The sequence below is a fragment of the Pezoporus occidentalis genome, unplaced genomic scaffold (genome assembly GCF_034315485.1).
Source record: "Pezoporus occidentalis ecotype Australia unplaced genomic scaffold, CSIRO_AGI_Poc_V1 ctg19, whole genome shotgun sequence".
NCBI lineage: Eukaryota > Metazoa > Chordata > Aves > Psittaciformes > Psittacidae > Pezoporus > Pezoporus occidentalis.
This window is the reverse complement of record NW_026913748.1, coordinates 7,635,615-7,657,141: the sequence shown is the minus strand read 5'-3', so window position 1 is coordinate 7,657,141 and position 21,527 is coordinate 7,635,615. Positions and strand designations below refer to the sequence as shown.

Here is a 21,527-nt window from a genome sequence, read left to right as displayed (position 1 = left end):
AAGGTACATTGATTATCTTCAAACCGTTAAACCACATGCCATCTTTCAACATTAGAATATCACTGGAAGCTCAACATTTACATTTGATTTAACTGCACCAGATAAAACCTCCCATTTTACCCACTAATATACTGAACTAATTAAAGCTCCATGCTAGCAACCATGCCTTCACTATATAGAAACAAGAAAGAAAGCTCCAAAGCTGTGAAGCTTCACCATAGCCATAGCACATTAGCAGGGCTTTCATCTTATCATTTTCGGATACGTACCCAGTACAGTACGTCTGTCCAGCCCTCCATTGTGATGCACTGAAACACTGTCAGCATGGCAAAAGCAAAGTTGTCAAAGTTGGTAATGCCGTGCTTAGGTCCCTCCCAGCCTGCCTTACACTCCGTGCCATTCTGACATTGCCGCCCATGCGCAGACTGGGGAGCGCAGGGAGATGGATCATCTTCTGCAGGTGTATCTTAAAGGAGAGGAGGGAGAAAAAGGAGATGAAGAGAACTAATTGCCATGAGTGAGTGAAGGCTATTTGAAGAAATACATTTTGCAGCAAATTTAACAGATTTCTATATAAATGCACAAGCAACTGTATTCATTTTAATGGGCAGAGGAATGCTTTGTTATGCTTCACTTTCTGTTTGTAAAAATAATGGATAAGCTTTCAAATTTTACAGTCAAAACTGAGATAAGACAAGCATACTGTCCTATGAGGAAGAAATCATGCTTTTCAACATGAAAGAGAACATTAGATCAAGTCTATTACATTTCTTTAGGCTGCATGATGTGACCAGTGTTTTCATACTGCAGTCACTTGGCATCTGGGTTAACCTTGGAAGGAAACTGCAGCACTGACTGGTACTCCAATGAAGAAAGCTGAACTTCTGCAGCAGACAGGCTTCAGTGCTCTGGAGATAGGTTGATACGGCGCTGGGCCACTGCTAAATCACAGCAGAGAGTGTCTGGAGCTCCATTCTTTTGGAGTTTAAAAGCTGTGTGGCATTTCAGCAGTAGCCCAGTGTCACTGATGAGCTCTGTAAGACTGCAGCTTGATTATATAGCCCTTATTCCATACAGGTACTTCCAAAAATCAGAGAACCCATACAACAAGCCTGCCTAAATGCTTTGGTATATGAAAAATGCACACCCCCCCCCCCTTTTATAATCACAAAAATTCATGCAATAAAAGTTTTTATTTTTTTTTTAATATATGGATTTCAGACCTTAGTGCTACATTTATAACAGATGCAGGCATGTATGTGTGTGGGAGCAGGGAGCAGATAATTATGTTTGTTTCTCATCCTATATGGCAAAAAAATGCAATTTTCCAAAATTTATTATCACATTCTCATCATTAAAGCATGCCAGAAACAGCAATAATAGACTTTGATGCTGTAACATAAATAATTCCACACTATGGAGAAAGATATATACACTTTAAAATTGTAAATCAGACTGACAATTCATTATAGTTCTAGCATCATTTCCAGAAAATGAGATCTGCCAGTGTTATAAAAGCAGAAAATATAGAACTTCTGAAACAATTTCCTGCCATACAATATTTTCTTGGTTATAAGCTGAAGCGGGTCCTAGACACTGGCACCCACCACCACATGGGAAATTACTGCTGTTCAAGTTCAGTAAATCAAATGAAAAAGAGCAGATGGTTAGATGAGTGAGTGATAACACAATTGAATTATTTTGAAATTTGAGTATTTATTTCTGTATCTAAATTTGAAAATTCTTTCCTGATAGATTTGGTGCAAAAAGTTTCTTCCCATTAATATAATTTTGCTTTCATACTAGCTGCGCTTCTAGCTGTGGTCACAGCCTGTGATTAAAAATAAAAGGTAATGGGCCTCAATTCCTTTACAATATACAGTAATCTTTCACAATAAAACTACTTTAAAATGGAGATGTGTTTGTGATGCCACCTCATTTGTAGCTCAGTCTGCTTAGTGGTGAAATCATCACTACTTTAGTGTTGCTTGAGCCTTGTTAAAGGCTCAAAGATCCTTGTTAAAGAATCTTGTTAAAGAACCTTGGCTGCTTGCAGCGCCAAAGGTCCACATTAGTAAGTTCACTACTGTGTTCAGCATGAATTGACAGGTTGCATGTAGCCTTTACAGACAGCACAAGTGCTCTGAGATATATGGGGAATGCCTTCCTCAGAAAAACTTTGTGTGCATGATACAGTTTTCTCCTTACCTATCAGTCCCCCTTGCACATGATAGCAGGTCTTATGCATCTTTCCCATGAATAGCTCCAGTCCAATGATGGCATAGATAATAATGACAAACAGCACCAGCAGGGCAATATGCAACAAAGGGACCATGGCCTTGATAATTGAATTTAAAACCACCTGGAGACCTGCAGAGAGAACAGAAGGAAACATTTATCAGCAAGAGAACAAAATAGAGAGGCTATAAATTGCACAATAATGTCATTTTTATTTCACCCCCCCTCACCTGAACTCATTGTCTTGATGACATAAAGATTTACATTTACAGATCACGCCCCTCCAGAAAATACCCAGTATTTCACAAATTTACCATCGCATCATGGATCACAGACTAAAGTAAAGCAGGTATTACCCTACCTGTCACTGAAATACCACCACACTGGGGAGGAAATACATTAGCTATTTTGCCTGTTCTTGAAAACCAGACACAAATTGTTCCCAGGAGAGTACTGAGGAGAGTTAAAGCACGGGAAAAATGAAGAACAACCAGAACTGAAGCAGGACAAGAGCACTGAGACATGCAAGAGGGCAAGTGCTGGGACACCATAGAGCTGCATCCCAGAGCATGGGGAAAGATGGTAAACTGAAGTCATGCCCTAATCTGATTCTGTGTTCTTCCAGGGGTCAAGCCATCTCACCCACAGCCTGAGCTGCTGAAGGACCTGAAGGACCGCCAAACCTATACTGACAGAGAGCTCCCAGCCCTCTTGGGATCTTCCTGCACTCCAGATCTACCTCACTTCAGTCTGAACAGAGGGAGAATCAGAACTAGCAGTGCTGATTTTGCCACAAGATTTAGGGATCATTCTATAATAGAGGCTGTCCAGGTCCCCAGAAAGGGATATGAACAAAATATTATTACATGGCTGCTGTTAAGGCATGAGACTGGTATAAATCCTAATCATGAGTGAACCAAATATTTCAGAATGGGTGAGGGAAGGTGACTTGTAGCTGAGTTTGCTCAAGCACTAAGCAGTGTACCCTCAGATGCAGTTGACTCAAACTGCAGATTTCATGGGCCTCTCATCTCTTTCTCCTTATTTGCAAAGCCAGAATAACAAAGCCAGCCTTTAGCAAGGATTTGCATTTACAAAGGTCTTAAGTTATTATGACTGGTGGCAGTGATGGCAACCACTGTCACTGGCAAGCTATTAATGCTGGAAATATTGAGAGACCTCTAGAACTCTATAGTCTACAAATAGCCATATCAGAACAATTACAAGTTCATGATTTTGCAATGACTGAGAGCCAGAAACCATTAATGTCTCCTGCAAATACTGTCATCTCCTTAGAGAAGTTGATATTAGCTGTGATTTTTGAAAAAATGTGATTCATGAGTTGTAAATGACTGCTACAGATCTGCCAAGAGAGTTTGTGATAACTATTAACTTTTAAAATCTATCACCTAAGATCTTGGATTTTCATTTTTTTTTTTACTTTTTCCTAACTAATTTAAATACCTTCTAATAAGGATGACACATCTCTTGACAAACACTTTCACTTGTAGGCAATCCTCCTGTCAATTCACAGCTAAGGCTGACACTTTGCATTTGCTCCCCAGCCACATGGAACACAGCAGAAACAATCAAAGGTGGCATCAGCTGCCAGGCCAGCAAGATGCCACTGCCAGTAATCCAAAACTGGCTACCAGCACCCCTCTGGCCACAGTGTTTTTTCAGGTATCTGCAGTCAGTTGAGTTGTCTGTTAATGGTTCATGTTACTATCCAACGGGAGTGATAGCATGAAACATTCTGGCTTTCACAAGGAATTTCCTTATATGAAGGAAAATACTGACAGGATCAAAACTCATCCTAGAAAAGAGTGAGCTGTTCTGCTCACTCAATTACCTCTAAGTACTTACTCTGGATAAGCATATCTCTGGGGTAAAAATACTGCTGTGATTACATGAGGCAGCCATTCTTTTCCCCTAGATGCTCACCTTATTCAGTCTACTAATTCAAAATACATACAGAAAATGAACTGCTTTCCACATGAACATCACCCAATACTTCACAGCAGTCAAGAATGTTACATTCAGCAGAAAATTACAACAATGTCCCACCTTTTCCCAACCAATGTGTAACACAAGAAAGTTAAAAGACTAGAGATGGTCCTGAAGCTAAACAAAATCAAACTCTGCAGACTGAACTATTTGTAGCTTCAAATAAATCTACACAAAGGCAAGTAAAGGCTTCCATTTTTAGTGACTTTAGGAGCCCTGTTAATCCAAATTATAGTCAAGGTGTTATGCATTTTACCCTTAATTACTGTTATTCTTAACTGGTTTAATATTCATTATAGGATCTACCCAGTGCTCTTGAGAGGGTACTGAAGACAAGCACAACGATGAACAAGGTTTTTAAAGGTAGCTTCATTACTACCCATGCCATGAAAGTGCTTCAGTGTACTACAGATGTCCAGAGAAGATAGTGTCTGGACAAACCAATGCCCTTTGTGTTAACAAAGCAGTGCTCGTGAAATCAAAGGCATGCACCATAAACATGAGATGATAAGGTGATTAGACAGTCAAGGGAACATGTACCACCAGAAGATTTACAGGAGCTTCAGCTAGCTTAATTAGAGAAAAAGCTTCTAGAGGCTAATAAACCAAAACTTTGAAGAAGAGATGAGCTACTGTATACTTCTAGCATGAATCAACATGTGTGTGTGCTGTGCAGTACCCTGTTAGAGCAGCCTGGTTTTGAATCCAGATGACTCCATTAATTAACAAGCTTACATATATTACCATTGAAGTATTCAGAGAGTTTCTAAAAGTTTAAAACCACTAACTATGGATCAACTTTAGAAATGTCCTCTCAGAAGGTGACAAGTGCTACTAGTAGAAGTGCACAGGATTACATGCACATCACATGCTCCCCACATTGTTGTCAAGCTTATTGCTTCAATATAGTTGCAGACAGTAAATTATTCGCAGCTCAGGCAGCCACTTGCAACATGAACAGCTGTTGCAAGGAATGGCATGAGGAACCAGGCCTGGACAATCAGAAAAGTTGGTGTAGTAGCAAGGGCGGAGAATAGGGAGAACGGATAAAGTAAGGATTAAAGGACTCGGGGAGAACCATGGGTAGGTGGAACAAACAGGGATGCTTCAAAATCTGTGTTCTGAAATCTGCGTGGTGCAGTGTCTGTGGATGATTAGATGCACTTCTAATCAGGGTAAATGAAGACAAACCATCCCCTTACATGCAGTCACAAAACTTTTTCTAACCAGTGGTGAGGCCTTCTACACATTTTTACATGTTTTTCCCTCTGCAGAGGTAAAAAAAGCCAGTTGAACTTACACCACATACCCCGCCACCAGTTAAAACCCCAAAAACTAAACTTCTCTGTCCCAACTCATTCATGCTCTTAATCTTTGCACACTGTGACAAGCAGATATAATCCAACATGGGTGTTCACAATACAAGGGCACTACAGTTCCACTTGCCTGATGCCCTTTGCAATACACCATTGCACACTGTACACCTTTGGCATTTTATCCCTTGTGGAGGTAAGGCTTGCACTCCAAGCAATGAGCTTTGCAGCTTATAATCATAATTAAATCAGAATGCCCAGTGACCTTATCAGACTGCAAAGCTGGCCCCTGGGTTCCAAGGTGATGCCAGTAACTGCCTTCCCACAGCAGAGCGAAGAACTGCGTTTTTACACTGCTTTACAGAGGTTGGCAATACCATCGGTGGCCAACCATAAACACAGAGTCCTGAATTACACCCTGGCAGTAAATATAAAAATAAATGGTTTTCAAATATTCGGTATTCTAAAATTACTTAGTAATTTGTGGAAGCTCTCTCCATGTGCTAGACACTCCAAATATCTGTGAAGGCACAGCATCTGCCTTGAGGGGCTCACTCCAGGCTGGACAAAAAGATAACCGCACAGAGGTTAGGGAGAGCGCCACAAAAGGGATTATTTGCAGTTTTACAGCCTACACTTTTCTTTTGTTAATAATTGAAGATCTTAAACAGCTCTTAATATTTATTTTGAAAGCTCTTCAGCTTACCTTTAAAAAAAAACCTTCTTGGCTGCATTTTGTTGGCTGACACTGGCTCCATAAATGTTTCAGTAAGAAAACACATTAATGCCACTGCCTGGGCTCACAGAATTTAGTGTTTATTTACACTGATAAAGTGTTTTAAATATTTACTACATGAGAACAACATTGCTTTTTTACTAGGTCAAGCCCTTTTCAGTCTCTAGAGGACTGCATCAACCCAAAGGTTTAGGGCACAATTGGGAAGTACAGGGAATATGAAAGAAAGAAGAAAAAGAGATTATAACAAGCAACATTGATCTTTTTCAAAGCTATGGGAAATATACTGTTAGGGATACTGCAGGTGTTTTAGAGGTATTATATGATGCTGCATTTTCCTCTCAGAAAGGCAATCATGAGAAGAGCTGATTGCTGCCTCATCAATTCAGGCAGTTATTGAAGAACATGTTTATCTCCGTGCATGTAAGTGTCTGCACCTAAAGCAATGGGATTACCTACATACCCCACTGTGTACTTACAAGCTTTTTTGGATTCCAACCAATGCTCAGCAAAGATGTCATAAAAAAAAAAAAAAAAAAGTGCACTAGACCCAGCTGCTAAAATGCACTTGGCGTTGTTGTGCTGTGGAACATATCCAAGGAAAGTAATGCTAGGTTGGTCTCAGAAAAAAATATTGGGACTTTCCAAGCACAGCCCTATCTTACGTTTTCACGTGTTTTCAAGTTTGGATGAAACTTGGTTTGCTGGACACGGTGGTTTCCTTTTCTCATGATATTAGCAACCCAGATCTTCAGAGAAAGCGTACCCCAAGTCTACTCCTTCATTGGTTTTGCAGCGCTATAGCTGCCTACACCATGGCATTGCCTGAACCAGGAGTTATAAACAGGCACAGTCTCATACAAATGACCTTCTGGGAATGAGCAGGACTAAAAGGAAAAGGGATGGACTTTCAACTCCATCCATCCCTCCTCCACCTCCTGATACACACACAAACACACACAGATTTTCATACTTAAGCCACTGCCAAGGATGTGGGAGGTAATTATTTTTCTGTTAATATAGTTCAGAAGAAAACTACTACTTTCTGCAAGCAAGGAGGAAGCAGGGGAGGATTTGTGACTCAGCACAGTGCCTGAGTCAGATCACTTTTGGGAACCACTCAAGCAGTAGAGTTTATGCACGATGCCCAGCCATCAGCTAGGCCTACCGACAGATCACATTTATTTCTGATGCTATACTAAGGGACTGTCACTACAGTTATCTCTATTTCCAAAGCACAAGCAATATAACTAGTAATATTCCCCAAAGTGCACGTTTATAATTTAATAAACATAGGCATTAGCTAAGAAAAATGAAAAAAAAAAAATCATAAATATGAAATTTTCCAATTTTAAAGGAAACCTGGAAAACAACAGACATTTCTACCATAAAATGGTCCACAGTCATGGTACGATATCTTGGATAAGTACATCTGCAATGATTTGCGAGGGAAAACATTGAGGACTTTCTTCACCGGTATTGCAAAGGGAGCTCATATGGCACAATTCAGTTAAGGACAGCTGTACAGTAAAAATTTGGAGAGGTAGTCCTTACTGTCTTGCTGGAGTCTCAAAATATTAGTGGCAGATTGCTAGATAAAGCAAGTTCTGTGGGTGTAGTGCAATGTTCTGGGGCTGCAGATGTCATTTCTATTTCAAGAATAATAGAAAAGGTCTTAGAATAGGAAGGAAAGGCACGACACAGAACAGGAATCTAGCTGAAGTGAAAGAAAAACTAGGGAGGACACTTTTCAAGCTGAACAGTTACTATTTTGGAGTAGGTAATGCTATTTCAACATATACAAACATACAATTCAAAAGCATGTGCTCGAATGAGTAGAAAAAAGAAAGTTCTGGCATCTGCTCCCACTGTTCTCATTCCTCCATTTTCAAATCATGTTTTCATTGACTTCTCAAACTGAAATACACACACACACACACAAAAGGAGACTCATACAAATGAGCATGTGTATGTGAATACAATTGTTTTATATTTGTGAAGTCTTTCAATACCACCCTTGCCCTCATCCTTTGAGGCAAGAAAAGCACAGCAGAACAAAAAATAACCAAAACCACAACAAACCCAAGCCCTTTATTCTGGATTTTTTTCTCTTGGAAAGAAATTCATCTTCAGCATCCTCTGCCTGTCAGAGTGACCTAACTTAGCTAAACAATACAGCTTGCCCCTCAGCACGGTGGCTGCACAGCCCATCTCTTGCATGCCTAAGGAGGATGGCTGGATAAATGCATGCACTGACTTAGGCTTTTTACCTCTCTGCTGAAAGAAACCTCTACTACCACTCATACAAGCATCCCTTTCCCCTCCTGGGGGGCTTTACCTTTTTTAATGGCTTTTTGTCCAAAGTACATAAACATTCACTTTCTTAAAAAGTTGCTTGCTGATTAGAGGACCTTGCTCATCTTTCCATTCACAATACGTTAGGTAGCTCCTACAAGCTCAGCTTTTTTCTCCAGCCATTCACTAGCTCAGCTTAGCTTAGCTTAGCTGGTGAATGATCGGGAAAGATCTACAGATTTTTAATATAAAACCACAAAGGTGTAGTGTCCCTCCCATGTAGGGACTTGCAGATAGAGAAGGACCGTGGAGAGAAAAGCTGCAACTAGCTGCCTACTGAAAACTGCACATGACAGAGAAAAAGACCATTTTGAGCAAAACCACAAATGAAGTTCAGTAAGTTAAATTTGAGGTTGCTGCAAACAAAGACCACAGTGTGCTATAAAGTAGTCTTATGCTGAGAGGGGGAAGAATGAATTGAAGTATTCACTGCCAGAGAGAGATTCCTAAGATGGGCTGAAAGTAAGGCAGGTAAAGGGCATGCAAGAAGAGCCCCGGAAGTTCCTGGGCCAGCAAGGATCAGCTGTCACCCTTTACCAGGAAATAACTTTGATCTTTCTGCTGACAGGATGATCATGGACTCTGTGAGAAAACTCTTGTTGGACTCATTGTAAAGGTTTTATCTATACTTAATTACTGTGAAGGATCACAAACAGGAAGAACTTTTATTTGCTCATCTCCCTACAGAGCTATGCAGCCTGGCCAGAAGACTGCACCAGTTCTCAGTGAAATGATCCATCGCACTTCTACTTTTTTTAATTTCTCCATGCTTAAGCACAGCTGTGAAAGAGAACAGTCTTTCAAGCTCCAGTACAGGCACAAATTTTGGTCTAGTCTTGTGCCACTGCATTCAGTCAGAACACTTGTATAGGAACATGTCAAAATGCTGCAGTGTCCTTAGTCTGGTCAAGTGAACATGAACACCCCCCAGACCAATAGTTAAGTAACCTCTGAAATGAGACAATGATGAAAGAACTTTGTTTCAGAATGACAAGTGCTGTTTGCATACAGCTCTGAGGAATAATTACACACATAACTGTGTCCTAAGGATGCAGTTTTTGAAACAAGGAACTAAGGCACCTGGAAGTGCTAAAGCACCATGGTAACAGAAATGGGCTCAAAGCACCTGAGTCTCAATTGTGAGTGTACCAGCGTTTATCTGGAGGACTAATGACTTTTTGGGTTACAAATACCTTTGTAAAGTTGCCCAAATCTCAGGGTCATAACAGCATTATTTTTTACTGTTTATCCTCATAGCTCCTCAGGTAAGTGGAAATTAGCCCCTTTTGTTCATTGCTAAATAGTCCTTTCTCTCTTACAAAGTCTTTCAGTTGTCGGAGCTATTTCTCCTGATTCTCTAGCTTATTATTTGTGAAGGGGTTTAGAAAAAGTAATAGCTAGCAAGGTAACAAACGTTAACAGGGATCATGCAATGTTAAAGTGCATCCAGGGGTGGTAATATTACAGTATTGTTGTACTCGGAGAAAAATATATTGATGACAGAAATTGCTCTTCTTGGTGCGGTTAAATACTCCAAGCCCATCAACTGGCATACTCATGAGCTACACTGTTTTACCTTCTCATGATAGAAAAAGTACAACAAAATACTTGATAAACCCTAAAACCTTCTCTTTAGATGGCTATCTATGTGGAAGTGCAGCATTGTATATGACAAACACAGGCCATATAGCTCTGGAGAAGAAAACTCACTTCACCTCTTAACTTTGGATAGTATTTAATAGGCATAGTTGGGACTAAGACCCGGCAAGACACAGTATGACATTTTCAAAATAACTGATAAAATTTTCAGGAGTTTTTTGAGAACTTAGAAATAGAAATCTTTCATTACCTAATCAGGTAATGAAAGATTTAATGTGAATTACACAATGAGTGGTTACTGCTGTGTTACTGTCTTGATACAAACAACTGTATCAATACAATCAACAATAGCGTCTTGATTTCTCTTTTTAAACTAATAAAAATGCTGTTAATGAAAATGCGTGGTACAACACCAAAATCCTTGAAAAGACATGGCCAGACAAACATGAATCACTTTGACTCTTAATTTTAAGAGAAGAGTTTGAATTTAGGAACTGATTTATTCAGTGGTTAATCAGTCCAATCTCAAATACCTGAAGCTCCAGCTTTTTTCTTTTCCACACTAGCAAGACTGTTGCTTTTGAGTTTTATAAACCTGATTATACTTAAAACTCTGCTTGCAGATAATAAAGTAGTTTTAGGGGAAAAAATACATTCTGATATAATAAGCAAAACCTCCTTTAGCTCTCTAGGGAGCTCCACTATGTTTGGACAGAAAAATTAATGGTTGCAGTTTTCAAAAGATGTATTTGTTAGACTAAAGAATGGTACTTTACTGATATTTACTTTCTTTGTAACTTTATGACTTGCACAATTTGGAAGACTTTTGTACAGACTGTGTATGTATTGCTGGAATGCATTGGAACTAAGCATTTATTTATTTTTAATTTCTTTTTACATATAATAAGCTGTCAAGAGAGAATCATAAGGCCATCCTGCTGCAAACTGAACAGCTAAATTAAATTCTTTACAGAAACAGAAATCTACTAATATAAATCTGAGTGGAACTTGGCCCCCTCCAAAGTAATGACCTTAAGTGAATAGCAATCTCAGCACTGGACTGTGAAAAGCAAAAGATGGGCTAAAGTTCAAGTTAAATTTTCACCTATATTGTGAGGGGCAAGGGTGATACTCAACCCTAAATTCTCTTGGGTGCTATTTATAATAAACAACCGAACTGTTAGATTTAAAACAGGCCTTTGGAAATCTCGTATGCAGTTAAAGCATGTATGGATACATGGACATATTGGTTTGATTTCTGACCAAGACATGAAACCTGATTAAAAGAACTTATCTTTTGGTAACTTCCAATACATACTAAAAACCAACACACAGCAACAATTTATGAGAATCAATTGCAGGAACGTGCTGAACAAGAAGGAACAACAGTTATTGCAGAAAACAAAATTAAAAATCACTAAATCCAACAGCCAATGCAAAAGAAGACAGAAATGTCATCCAGGCTGTTAGTTTAATGTGGTAACACTAATGTAAAGGAAAAAAACCCAGCACATTATACTTCTAAGATACATAGCATTTGATAAGTCCCAGTCCTCACACCAGGTGCGTACTACTGCCTTCAAAAAGGGGAGCCCTCTGCAAGAATGGTATCAGATTAGAAGATGAGACACTTGAAGAAAATTTAGAGAGTTTTTGTAATCTAATAATGAAAGTTAATTTCTATAGATCCACTGCTAAAGAAAATAAAATTTAGTAAGCCTTATGAAAAAAAGGGACAAAAATAAATTTTTTAAAATTTCTTTTATTTCTTTTATTCCACATGCTATTTCAAGTCAAAAATGCTCCTGATGTGGAAATGTTGAGCTGCTTTAGCATAACTGAAGTTGAAAAAAAGATTCTTTGCAGAGGGCTAGCAGATGTTTTCTGAATTGTGATTGATGTGGCAGGGCAAACCAGGAGAAGATAATCTAAAACTGAAAAAAATAAGAGGCATAGTTATTCAGACAAGTCAGAAAAAAATAGTTGCAACAAAAAGACATATGGGATAGGTTATTGTTACATGTGTTAAACAGGAATTGGATTTGCTTCTGGGAAAAAAGGAAATTAAGAAAATGTCTGATCTCCTTCCTTTTTTCCTGGCAGAAAGAAAACTGATAAAATGTTAAGAGACTGGGCAGGTTAGGTGGGATATAATTTACCTTTGGTCAATATTTCCCCATGATCAGAACAACAAATTATTTGTTCCATCGGTGAACATCTTAAGCATTGAAAAGTTTATTAGTTGTTCATCCCAGCCAATATTCCTGTGTTCTCAACTAGCACAGTAATATCAAGCAGACATAACTTAGAAAGCTGCTTTTGCTTAGAAGGCTGACTTTGGAGAAGCTAGATTAAAGAGAAGAAGGAAGGTCTCAAACAGATTTGTGTAGCCACTGGAATTTTTAAATACATTTCCTCATATTTGCCTCCTCTCAGTTCAGAGAGGAGGTCTTTTTCTCCTATAGTGCTTGCACAGATGTAATATTACTAAAAATTCAGATCATAATTGTAAAAAAAAATAATTATTTGGAGACTAAACAGGAGACTTCAAATGTATTCACTGGTTGAGAGAACAATCTGACTGGTCTGCTGCTCTTTGCTTTGCTGGTATTTTGATAATGCTTTGCGAAAAAGTCACAATGATGACCACAGGCAGCTAACACTACTTTTGGAAGGCCAGGACAAACAAAATTAGTTCAAATGATGCCAGTAATGGTACATCCATGTACTGCCTTGTGTCCTGAGCAAAACACTCTTCCACTAACTTTCTTGTGTCCCACTTCTGAGACAAATGTTACCCAGCATGTGTTAGACAGGATAAGAAAGATTCAGGCATGTTAAAAAGTCCCAGCAGTTTAGTAACAAATTAATAGACATGCATTCACTTCAGAGAAAATGAACAAGATCTTAATTAATAAGAAATGCAAAGTTTAGCCAATTGGAATCAAAGTATGAAACGACGTTTGATGTAAGCTTGGGATGACATTAGATGTAGCAGAGATGTCATCTTGGAGAGAAAGTAAGAAGAAACCAGAATAGATCATATTCTTACTATTTTGATCAGTAACAGCAATATCTTAGCTCACCCACCCATCACGGAGACAGCAACAGCCAACAATTACAAGTGAGCAACTGCGAACCAAACACACTCCCGCTGATACCAATTAGCTACAATCTGCAGACATACTTCTGCTCCTTCATGGTCCAGACAAAAGCATATCTAAACAACAATGCTACCTGTTCTTAGGAGACAGCAGATGGCATTCTTAGATTTTTCGGATGCTTTAGGACAAGCATCTTAAGGACATGGTCTCACCCTAAGCTTTGCCTTATGTCCATTCTGAATGGGAACTCCGAGCATTACTTGAAGAACAAAAAAAACAGGTGCTATAAAGGAAGTCTGATCCATCCAGAGCACTTCTGAAAACCTCTTACTAAACCAAGCTAAGATTTGTTTTACTATCTTCGTGTCTGCTCCTTGATGTCAGCATGGGCTTTGTTTTCTTCATTTGGAAGGACTGCCTACACTCTGATGTGGTCCCACATTACGGTTTTGGGATTTTTGTTCTGTTGTGAAGACATGTTCAATAATCGTGCCAGCAAGCATGGTAATTGGTAGGATAAAGGCTGACACAGTTATTGGGTACATTTGTAGTTAATGCTATTTTTAAAAGAGCTATGTAGCCAAGATCAAGTAATAAATATTTCTCTGTTTTCATTGACGTTCCTTAAATATGAGAGAAATCTTTATTACAACAAGAAGTCTGTGGCTCTGTGAGTAATCTTCTTTCCTGAGACAAATCCCTTTTTGCTATGCCGAGTTAACCTCTTCTGCCATAAATTACATCATTCTTCAAGTTGTACCACTCAAGGAAACATGCTTTAGGTCCCGATTGTGTAAGCCCTACTCATGGGAATGATTTTTACCTATGGGAGATGCTACACTGGAATAAAATTACTCCCTTGAGTAACAGTGACCTAAGTAAAAAAAGGACTTGCAAGCATGTGTAGAGTTTTAAGTTAACTATGAAGAAATAAGCTTAATGAGGACATTTGGTTCAGACTGTTCTCTCTCTTTTTTCTCCACTCCCTTCCCATTTTAATGAAAGCAAAACAAATTTGCCTCTTGAGATTAAAAACAGCTAGGCAATGACATGGGAAAGGTGGTGCAACTTGTCCTCGCACGGTGCTGTATGTGCTGGAGCGATGGTACAGACGGTTGAGAAGTCTTGTTCAAGAATGAAGGAGAACATAAGAAATCTGCTTGAGAGCACGTTTCCTACAGCTTTTAGAGCTCAAGAGAAAAGAAAGGAACTGGACTTGGCAAAAGCTGATGTTATTAAAGGCAACAACAACAAAGTTTAAGGCAAAAATAAGATTTGGAAGCCAAATTTTGCCCAAATGTATTTGCAGTCCCTCTGTTGGCAATGATCTTTATTTTATAGATTTGGTGACAACAGAATACCAAGTATATATTGTCTCCTCCATCTTACTATAATCTTTTGTACCTGCACACAGACCTTTCACACTTTGGAAGCTTTGATTAGGCCACTTCTCCTATCTCTTCACACTGAAGGCAAGCCAGACTTCTCCACTGGTATGCTGTTCATACCATAACTTCACATGCATCAGGAGGGTAAATTTAAACCCCGAGCTCCACCAGTGTATAAACACAAATCATGTGCAGAACATATGACTGTCAACTATACTTTATCAGAAGCATACACATTTAAAAAAAATAAAGTGTCTTACTGACTTCCAGTTATCATTTGCTTAAAACTTCAGATTTACTATGTACTATTCAACATATTCAAGCAGGCAACAGCTCATATATCTTTGCCATATTCCAAACACGCATGCTTCTCAAAAGAGATGCCATTTTGGATTTCTTGAATTTTCTGTGTTTATTACCTCAATTACATAATTTCCTCAGCTATATAAAGTGGTGATAATTTTCTTGGGCTGTGCAGAAAACAATGAGAAATTACAGTTGAAAATTTTGATTGTGCACTAAATACAAATAAATCCCAAATGCAAGCTAAATAACTGCATTGGGTGTGCTCATTTCAGTGGCTGAAAAATTGAATCATCACAATAGCTTGAGCTATGTTGTCTCAGCAGCTGGCAAGCCCAAGCAGGAGAGCAACCACAGGAGCTTTCAGAAGTTCTGCTCTGAAGCTCCCCTAATCCAATTCCCATGGCAGCATTTTACATTTTGCTTTTTAGAGCTTTGTCCTTCATCCAGTTTCAGAGTGGTTCAAATTCCTTTTCCAAGGCTTTCAGACTGTCAGGTACATGAGCATCTACATGGCGTACCTTCACCACCAGGTTCTGCACCCAGGCAGCGATATCTTGCCACAGTGCAGCAGCCCAGATGGGTTTCCCTCTGCGTTGCCAGTCGTTCTGCTTCCATTTGGGTAAAACACACTCTGCATTTGTGCCAACATGGTGATCCCCATCACAATCAGCAGGCAGGTCTCATGGGTACCCAAAGGCCATTCAAAACCTTCAGAACTCTCAAATGATGCTGTAAATAGTCTGGTAGGGGAACTGGGAAAGTAAGGGAATGTCTCCTTCATAGGTTGACCACCCGAGGAGGAAAAAGAAAGGCCAGTCAGCTGCTAAGGATGGAGTAAGGCAAATGTTACTGATATATGCTGAGATACAGAAGTAACTAATAGCATGTAAAGTTGCTATAGGTCTCATTCTCACCCTCCAGTAAAGTGTTTGGCACAGCCAAGCTGACATGATACTACAAATGAGAACAGATTTCCCCTGGGAGAGGACATTTGAGGGTAGTTAAAAAAAATCACCATTTCATTCTCCCTGCTTTTCCCAGTACAGGCAGAACCTAAGGTTTCAGGAGCAGTGTGCCTGCAGCAAGAACTAGGCTCTCTGCATGGTGCTGGATGCATATTTACTGGCCTAGCCTTCTCCACACACCAGGTAGAGTGGCTCCAAGGATGCTTTGATTACACCCAAGTTCAATTTCTCCTCTAGACAAATTGAGCTTTGCAAGGCCTATACAGGAGAGAAAACATTATGTCTGTTACCCCCTGGTTAGGTGCACCTAAACTGATCTGAATCAGGTGCAGTTGAAGACCATGTCATCAGTATAGTACTAGTTTCTAGCTCACACTACTAAGAGGTCTTCTGACAGGCAACAAGCATCAATGCCTCATTTTTTTATAAATCACTCAACAATGAATTCAGAGTCCTCAAATCAAACATGAGATAGAGGATTTGCTTAGTCTTACGTTAGGAGGATGGTGAGTCTGACATATCCCTACTGTCTCAAACTCTGTAAGTCACTATTTTGATACAGAACTCCTCCCACATTTTTCTTTCAGTGGGGGGTGTCTCTGAATTATGAGACTGTACAAACAAAATTCCCCTATGGTTTGAAATTATTAAATTAGATCATATTCCTTAAAAAAGGGAAGGAAAACAAAAGAAATATTACCAGTCAGAGTTAAGAACAATCTTCACTGGAATATACAGACTACAGCCTAAACACCTTGTAAGTATTTGAGAGCCTTTTTCTCTTACTTCTTCCAAAACACTGATGCACAATGTACTTGGCAGTGTTCCACACAAACAAAACCTAGACAGAAAAAAATCCGGTCCTATCACCCCTGGGATTTCCTTGCTTCACCTACAACAATACCACAAATTAACAACAAACCCAGCTGGATGGCTTTGCCAGTCCAGCATCTCTCAAACAGGCAAAACTTTCCTCATGCATTACTATTCCCATAGAGCCCTCGGGGGCTTTTTTTATTTCTCATCTTCACCACTCTGTGTGGTGAATATGGAATCATATAGATAGACCTGAGTGGCTCAGATCTATCAGGATATTGCAAGTAAAGACAGGATGCTTTCCTACACATTCCGACAGAAAGTTTGGGATAAAGATGGAAGATGACTGTGGTAATGAGAAAACACTGAAACGAATACAAGGTAGAGAACATTGCCAAGACTGAGGAATCATTGTAAATTTTAATAGAGAAGAGCATTTCAGGGCAACTGGGGACTAATTGTAATCAGGTGGAACAAAATCTAAAAAAGTTTAAATTTTTTATTCATGTTGTCTGAAGATATCCAATTTTCACATGAACTCAGAGCAATCATGGGCTTCTGCAAAAGCATTGTTATAAAAAAATTGTTGCTTTAGTTAGCTGACTTAAATATATGTAAAGGTAATAATCTCTAGGCATTCATGCATGAAAAATCTGGTCTTCATTTTAACGACAAAAAAAAATATACTCAGTCAGTTACACGCTGTTGTTTCACTGACAGAAAGACATTGCGCTGTCATGAGAAGGGCTTAGGTTATCTTTCTCATACCCTCTATTTCCCAGTTACGCAATCGTTGCATCTCAAGTAGACCATGTAAGTACTGGGCTAGTGACTTGTTTTAAGTAAATCTCTCCTGCCATGAGACTCAAGTGAAGCTTGAACACATCACAGGCTTAGTTTTTTGTGGTTCTTTTTTTTTTTTTTTTTTTTAAAAAAAAAAAGAAAAGAAAAAAGATGGCAAGTTCTGGTGGAACACTCAAGTTTCCTCTCTAGCTTTTGTAAGGATATAACAATCTTCTGCCCATGTCCATCTGGCTGGTCAGCAGGGGATCTCATTGAAAATGCAAGTATAGAGCACATAATCTACTCAAATTATATGGCTTTCAAGATACCTGGAAGAGTGTATAAATTATGTTTGTCAAATATCAGATAGGCAACAACTACTGGCAACAATATAGTTACATGAAGACAAAGTACAACATAAAGAGGATGAACAGAATGTATGAGGCGGTATAATTGAGCTGCATGCATAAAGGTGGTAGAGATAGAGATGGAATTTAGTAAGTTAAATAGGCGTGAGTTAGCATGAGTGGGAGTAACTGATTGCCCCTTTTTAAGCAATTGATTTTTCTTTTTTATTGGATCATGCTTCTTCATTGCTGAATGTATGTTTCTTTTTGCCCTCCTCAAGCACAAAATGCTTAAAGCAAGTTCAAAAATATGTAATAATGTAAAATGGTGATAGAAGAGAGATCAATAGAAACCTCTTAATACAAAAAGGCTCACTTGATCCTGTCCCTACCAAGCTTTGCAATACTTTACATTCCTGCCAAAGGATACCAGGTAACAGTTACCAGTCGCTAAAGTGATTAAGTTTTGGTGTACATGCTGATTTTGCACTTGTCTGCTTATGTCCATCTAGAGAACTGTTTTCCTTCTCTCTCCTTTCTCAAACCAACATATTGATCCTAATGTCACACTGAGATAGGTGCTCTGATGCACATGTGAAGTTTTTTTTACAAGGAGATTGCATCAGTACACCAGCAGTAAAGTTATTTCAGCAACTAAAATAAAAGTATGCACTACAAGAATTACATTAGTATGACAATAACAGAATAGTTGAACAGTAAAGCCTGGCCTGTGTATCAATGATATACAGTGCTTACACTTAATTTCTAAAAGTGACTTACCACTGCAAAAGTTAAATGTGCTTTTGAAAATATTCACCATTAATTTACAAGTTAATGCCAGGCTAAAGAGGCTGGGAGTGGATTGTTTTTCCAGAAGCAGTAAGAATTTAAAAAGAGTTAGGAGAACAAAAAAAAAAAAACAAAACAAAAAAAAAACCCAGCAAAAAAGAGTTGCTTAATTATCCGTTTTAAATTTTATTTTGTTCACAAAGCAACTGTCATCACTGGGATGAGAGCTGTGGGATGTATCTAATTTACTGCTCTGCCATGCACCTCACATAGTCACAACAAAACCTGTACTTTTCACTCCAAAATGTTTTCGAGAAAGAAACTCAAATTACAAAAATCATATCAAAACAAATCAATCCCTATTGCGCTCCTTGGAAATGTGTAAATACTTAACACCAGCTTTTGAAGGTGTAATGGGAACACAAAGACCTTAAATTCAGTGCCTTTGAAAGCTTCTTTCATGATGCTACAATTGTTTTTGAGACACAGGTAAGAGATAAGACATGTCATCTTTTAAACGAAACGCCTATTTCCTTCTTCATGACAAGTGGTCTTGTGAATGTCCATATAACCACAATGAATAAAAGTATCATCTGTTCTCTTGAAGATTATGAAATATTTATCTGCCCATGACAGTCATCCAGATGTGGTCTTCAGATTTTGCTGAATTCATGACCTCAAACCCTTTTGATTTTGACTAAAGTAATTTGAGGCCTAGGACAGTTCAGTCATTACAAAGATTGTCAAAGGTACCTCTGCTCATCTGCCTGTGGGTGAACCAACTTTGCTTGCAGATGAACCTGTTACTGTGCTGCACAGTCCCGGAATTCTTCACCGAGATGATTTCTGACAAAAGACAGTCAAGTCCAAGGAACTAAGCATGGATTTGGAGAAAAAGCATTCTCAGATCCGAGGCTAACGTTCATCTAAAGCTACCCATCTATCTAAAACTTTCATATACCCAGGTCTCTAGCACTGGTAGCCAACGAGAGACATAGAATTAGAAGCCACTTTTGAAAGTGTTAAACCTTGAACTTTTGCTTCAGTCTCCCCATCTGCAAAGTGCAGACACTAGTAATTTACTTTAGAGGACAATTCATGTGTTTTTCCCCTACTTCTAATCATATGTATGTCAAAACTGTTTGTATTCTGAAACAGGTCTTTAAACGCTGAACCTGAATACAAAGAGATGTCCCTCTTAAATTGGATTATTTCCTAAGATTGAGCCAGAGAGAAAAAAATTGACTCAGAAAAAATGATTCTGTGCTGCAAGCCAATCTATCCACCTCAGACAACCTATTTCCCAATACTGATGAGTTTAATATTTTAATGCAAAAATTCACCACATGCTTCATAAATTTAGTTTATAACAATCATTATGTTTTACACCTTTCTCCCCCCAAATAGTGGTAGTTAGATCTGGACCCTAAGTCAAACAGCTGATGCTGGGATTTCCATGCAGAAGGTGGCTGCCAATGACCCCAGAGGGTCCCCTCTTACTAATGAGATACTACTTGCATACACTTGCATAAATCTAGAGTCTGAAGACAAATTGCAGTGCATGTTACATTCACATAATTTTAGGACAAATCTATGGAGTTTGTCTCCTCTCAGTAGAAAAGTCTACTATATTTTGGAAGGGAAAGGAAACAAAAGGCTTTTCTTCATGGATAGCAAAACACTGCAAGTTCATTATTGGTAACTCACCCACTGGTGTTTATGATGTCTGAGAGACAGAACTTTAATGAGACCCAGAGATCTGACTTCCAAACCTCTAAACTTATTATTATGTAATAACGTAATCCTGTAATGTACTTTTATGGTTAGCTTAGGCAATCTTATCTAAAAGGCCTCATGAGAAAAGTTACACTCTAATACATATGGATGTGATAATATCTATCTAGGCTAATCAACAGGCATTTGTACAATTAATAAATGCCCAGTGAAGATTGAGGCTGTATTAGTTCCAGACCTCAGCAGGCTTTCTAAAAGCCATATGAGCCCCAAAGAAACCTGGTTGAATAAATACGTCCTTAGTCAGAGCCATAAAGACTAATAGAGGGTGTCTGTCAGATAAAGTTGATGGTTCACCTACTTTGCACTGGACTGGCATTTCATTGTCTAGACTGAATATGTTTTAGCATGTACCAGACTCCCTGGATCTGTTCTGGTTCAAATTAAATACTTCTCTTGATGAAAACCCCCCACAAGTGTACTATTAGATAGTCAATGCTGGGATCAAAATCATGTATGCATATAAAATTATGAACCGTGTCAGATTTGGCTTCCTCAGCCTCCTCTAGTCCTCTAAGAGCACTAGTCAAGAGACTTGAACAGTATTAACAAACCTCATTTCACTTAGGCAACACATGTTGTTCTCCAAAACAGCAAGAATTATAAGCACAGTTAAGCTCAGCCTATGTCAGAACAACTCCAAGAGCGTGTCCCAGCATAGGCAGCATCTCACAGACCCTTGAGCTCATAGATGTTTAAATTTGAGTACCATTCCCTTACCATAGAGTGGGCATGTAACTATGAAGTGTCAAAAGATTTAGAGAAGGACTAGGAATGAGCAACAAAACCTTAAGTGGATGCCACTGTAGGCTGAAGACCATAGATAAAATACGAAGAAAGCCAAAATTGTCGTGAGACAATTCTGGCCAAAAGCAGAGCTACCTCCTGCATAGATTGAAGGTATTACATGATACACATGTAATTATCTACATGAAACAACCCACTGCAGTAACACCTAACAGAGGTGGCATGAATACTGGGTGTTAG

General features: G+C 38.8%; 1 protein-coding gene across 5 annotated transcripts in view; it reads right to left on the bottom strand.

Moving 5' to 3' along the window:
• Positions 1-21,527, bottom strand: part of CACNA1C (calcium voltage-gated channel subunit alpha1 C) — a 485,857-nt gene that overhangs the window by 166,967 nt on the left and 297,363 nt on the right. For all 5 annotated transcript variants that reach the window (XM_062616658.1, XM_062616654.1, XM_062616655.1 and 2 more), the window contains exons 6-7: positions 2,209-2,370; positions 270-466 (exon numbers count right to left, since the gene is read on the bottom strand). In XM_062616658.1, coding sequence (XP_062472642.1) covers positions 270-466; positions 2,209-2,370 — 359 coding nt within the window. The remainder of the gene's footprint in view (positions 1-269; positions 467-2,208; positions 2,371-21,527) is intronic.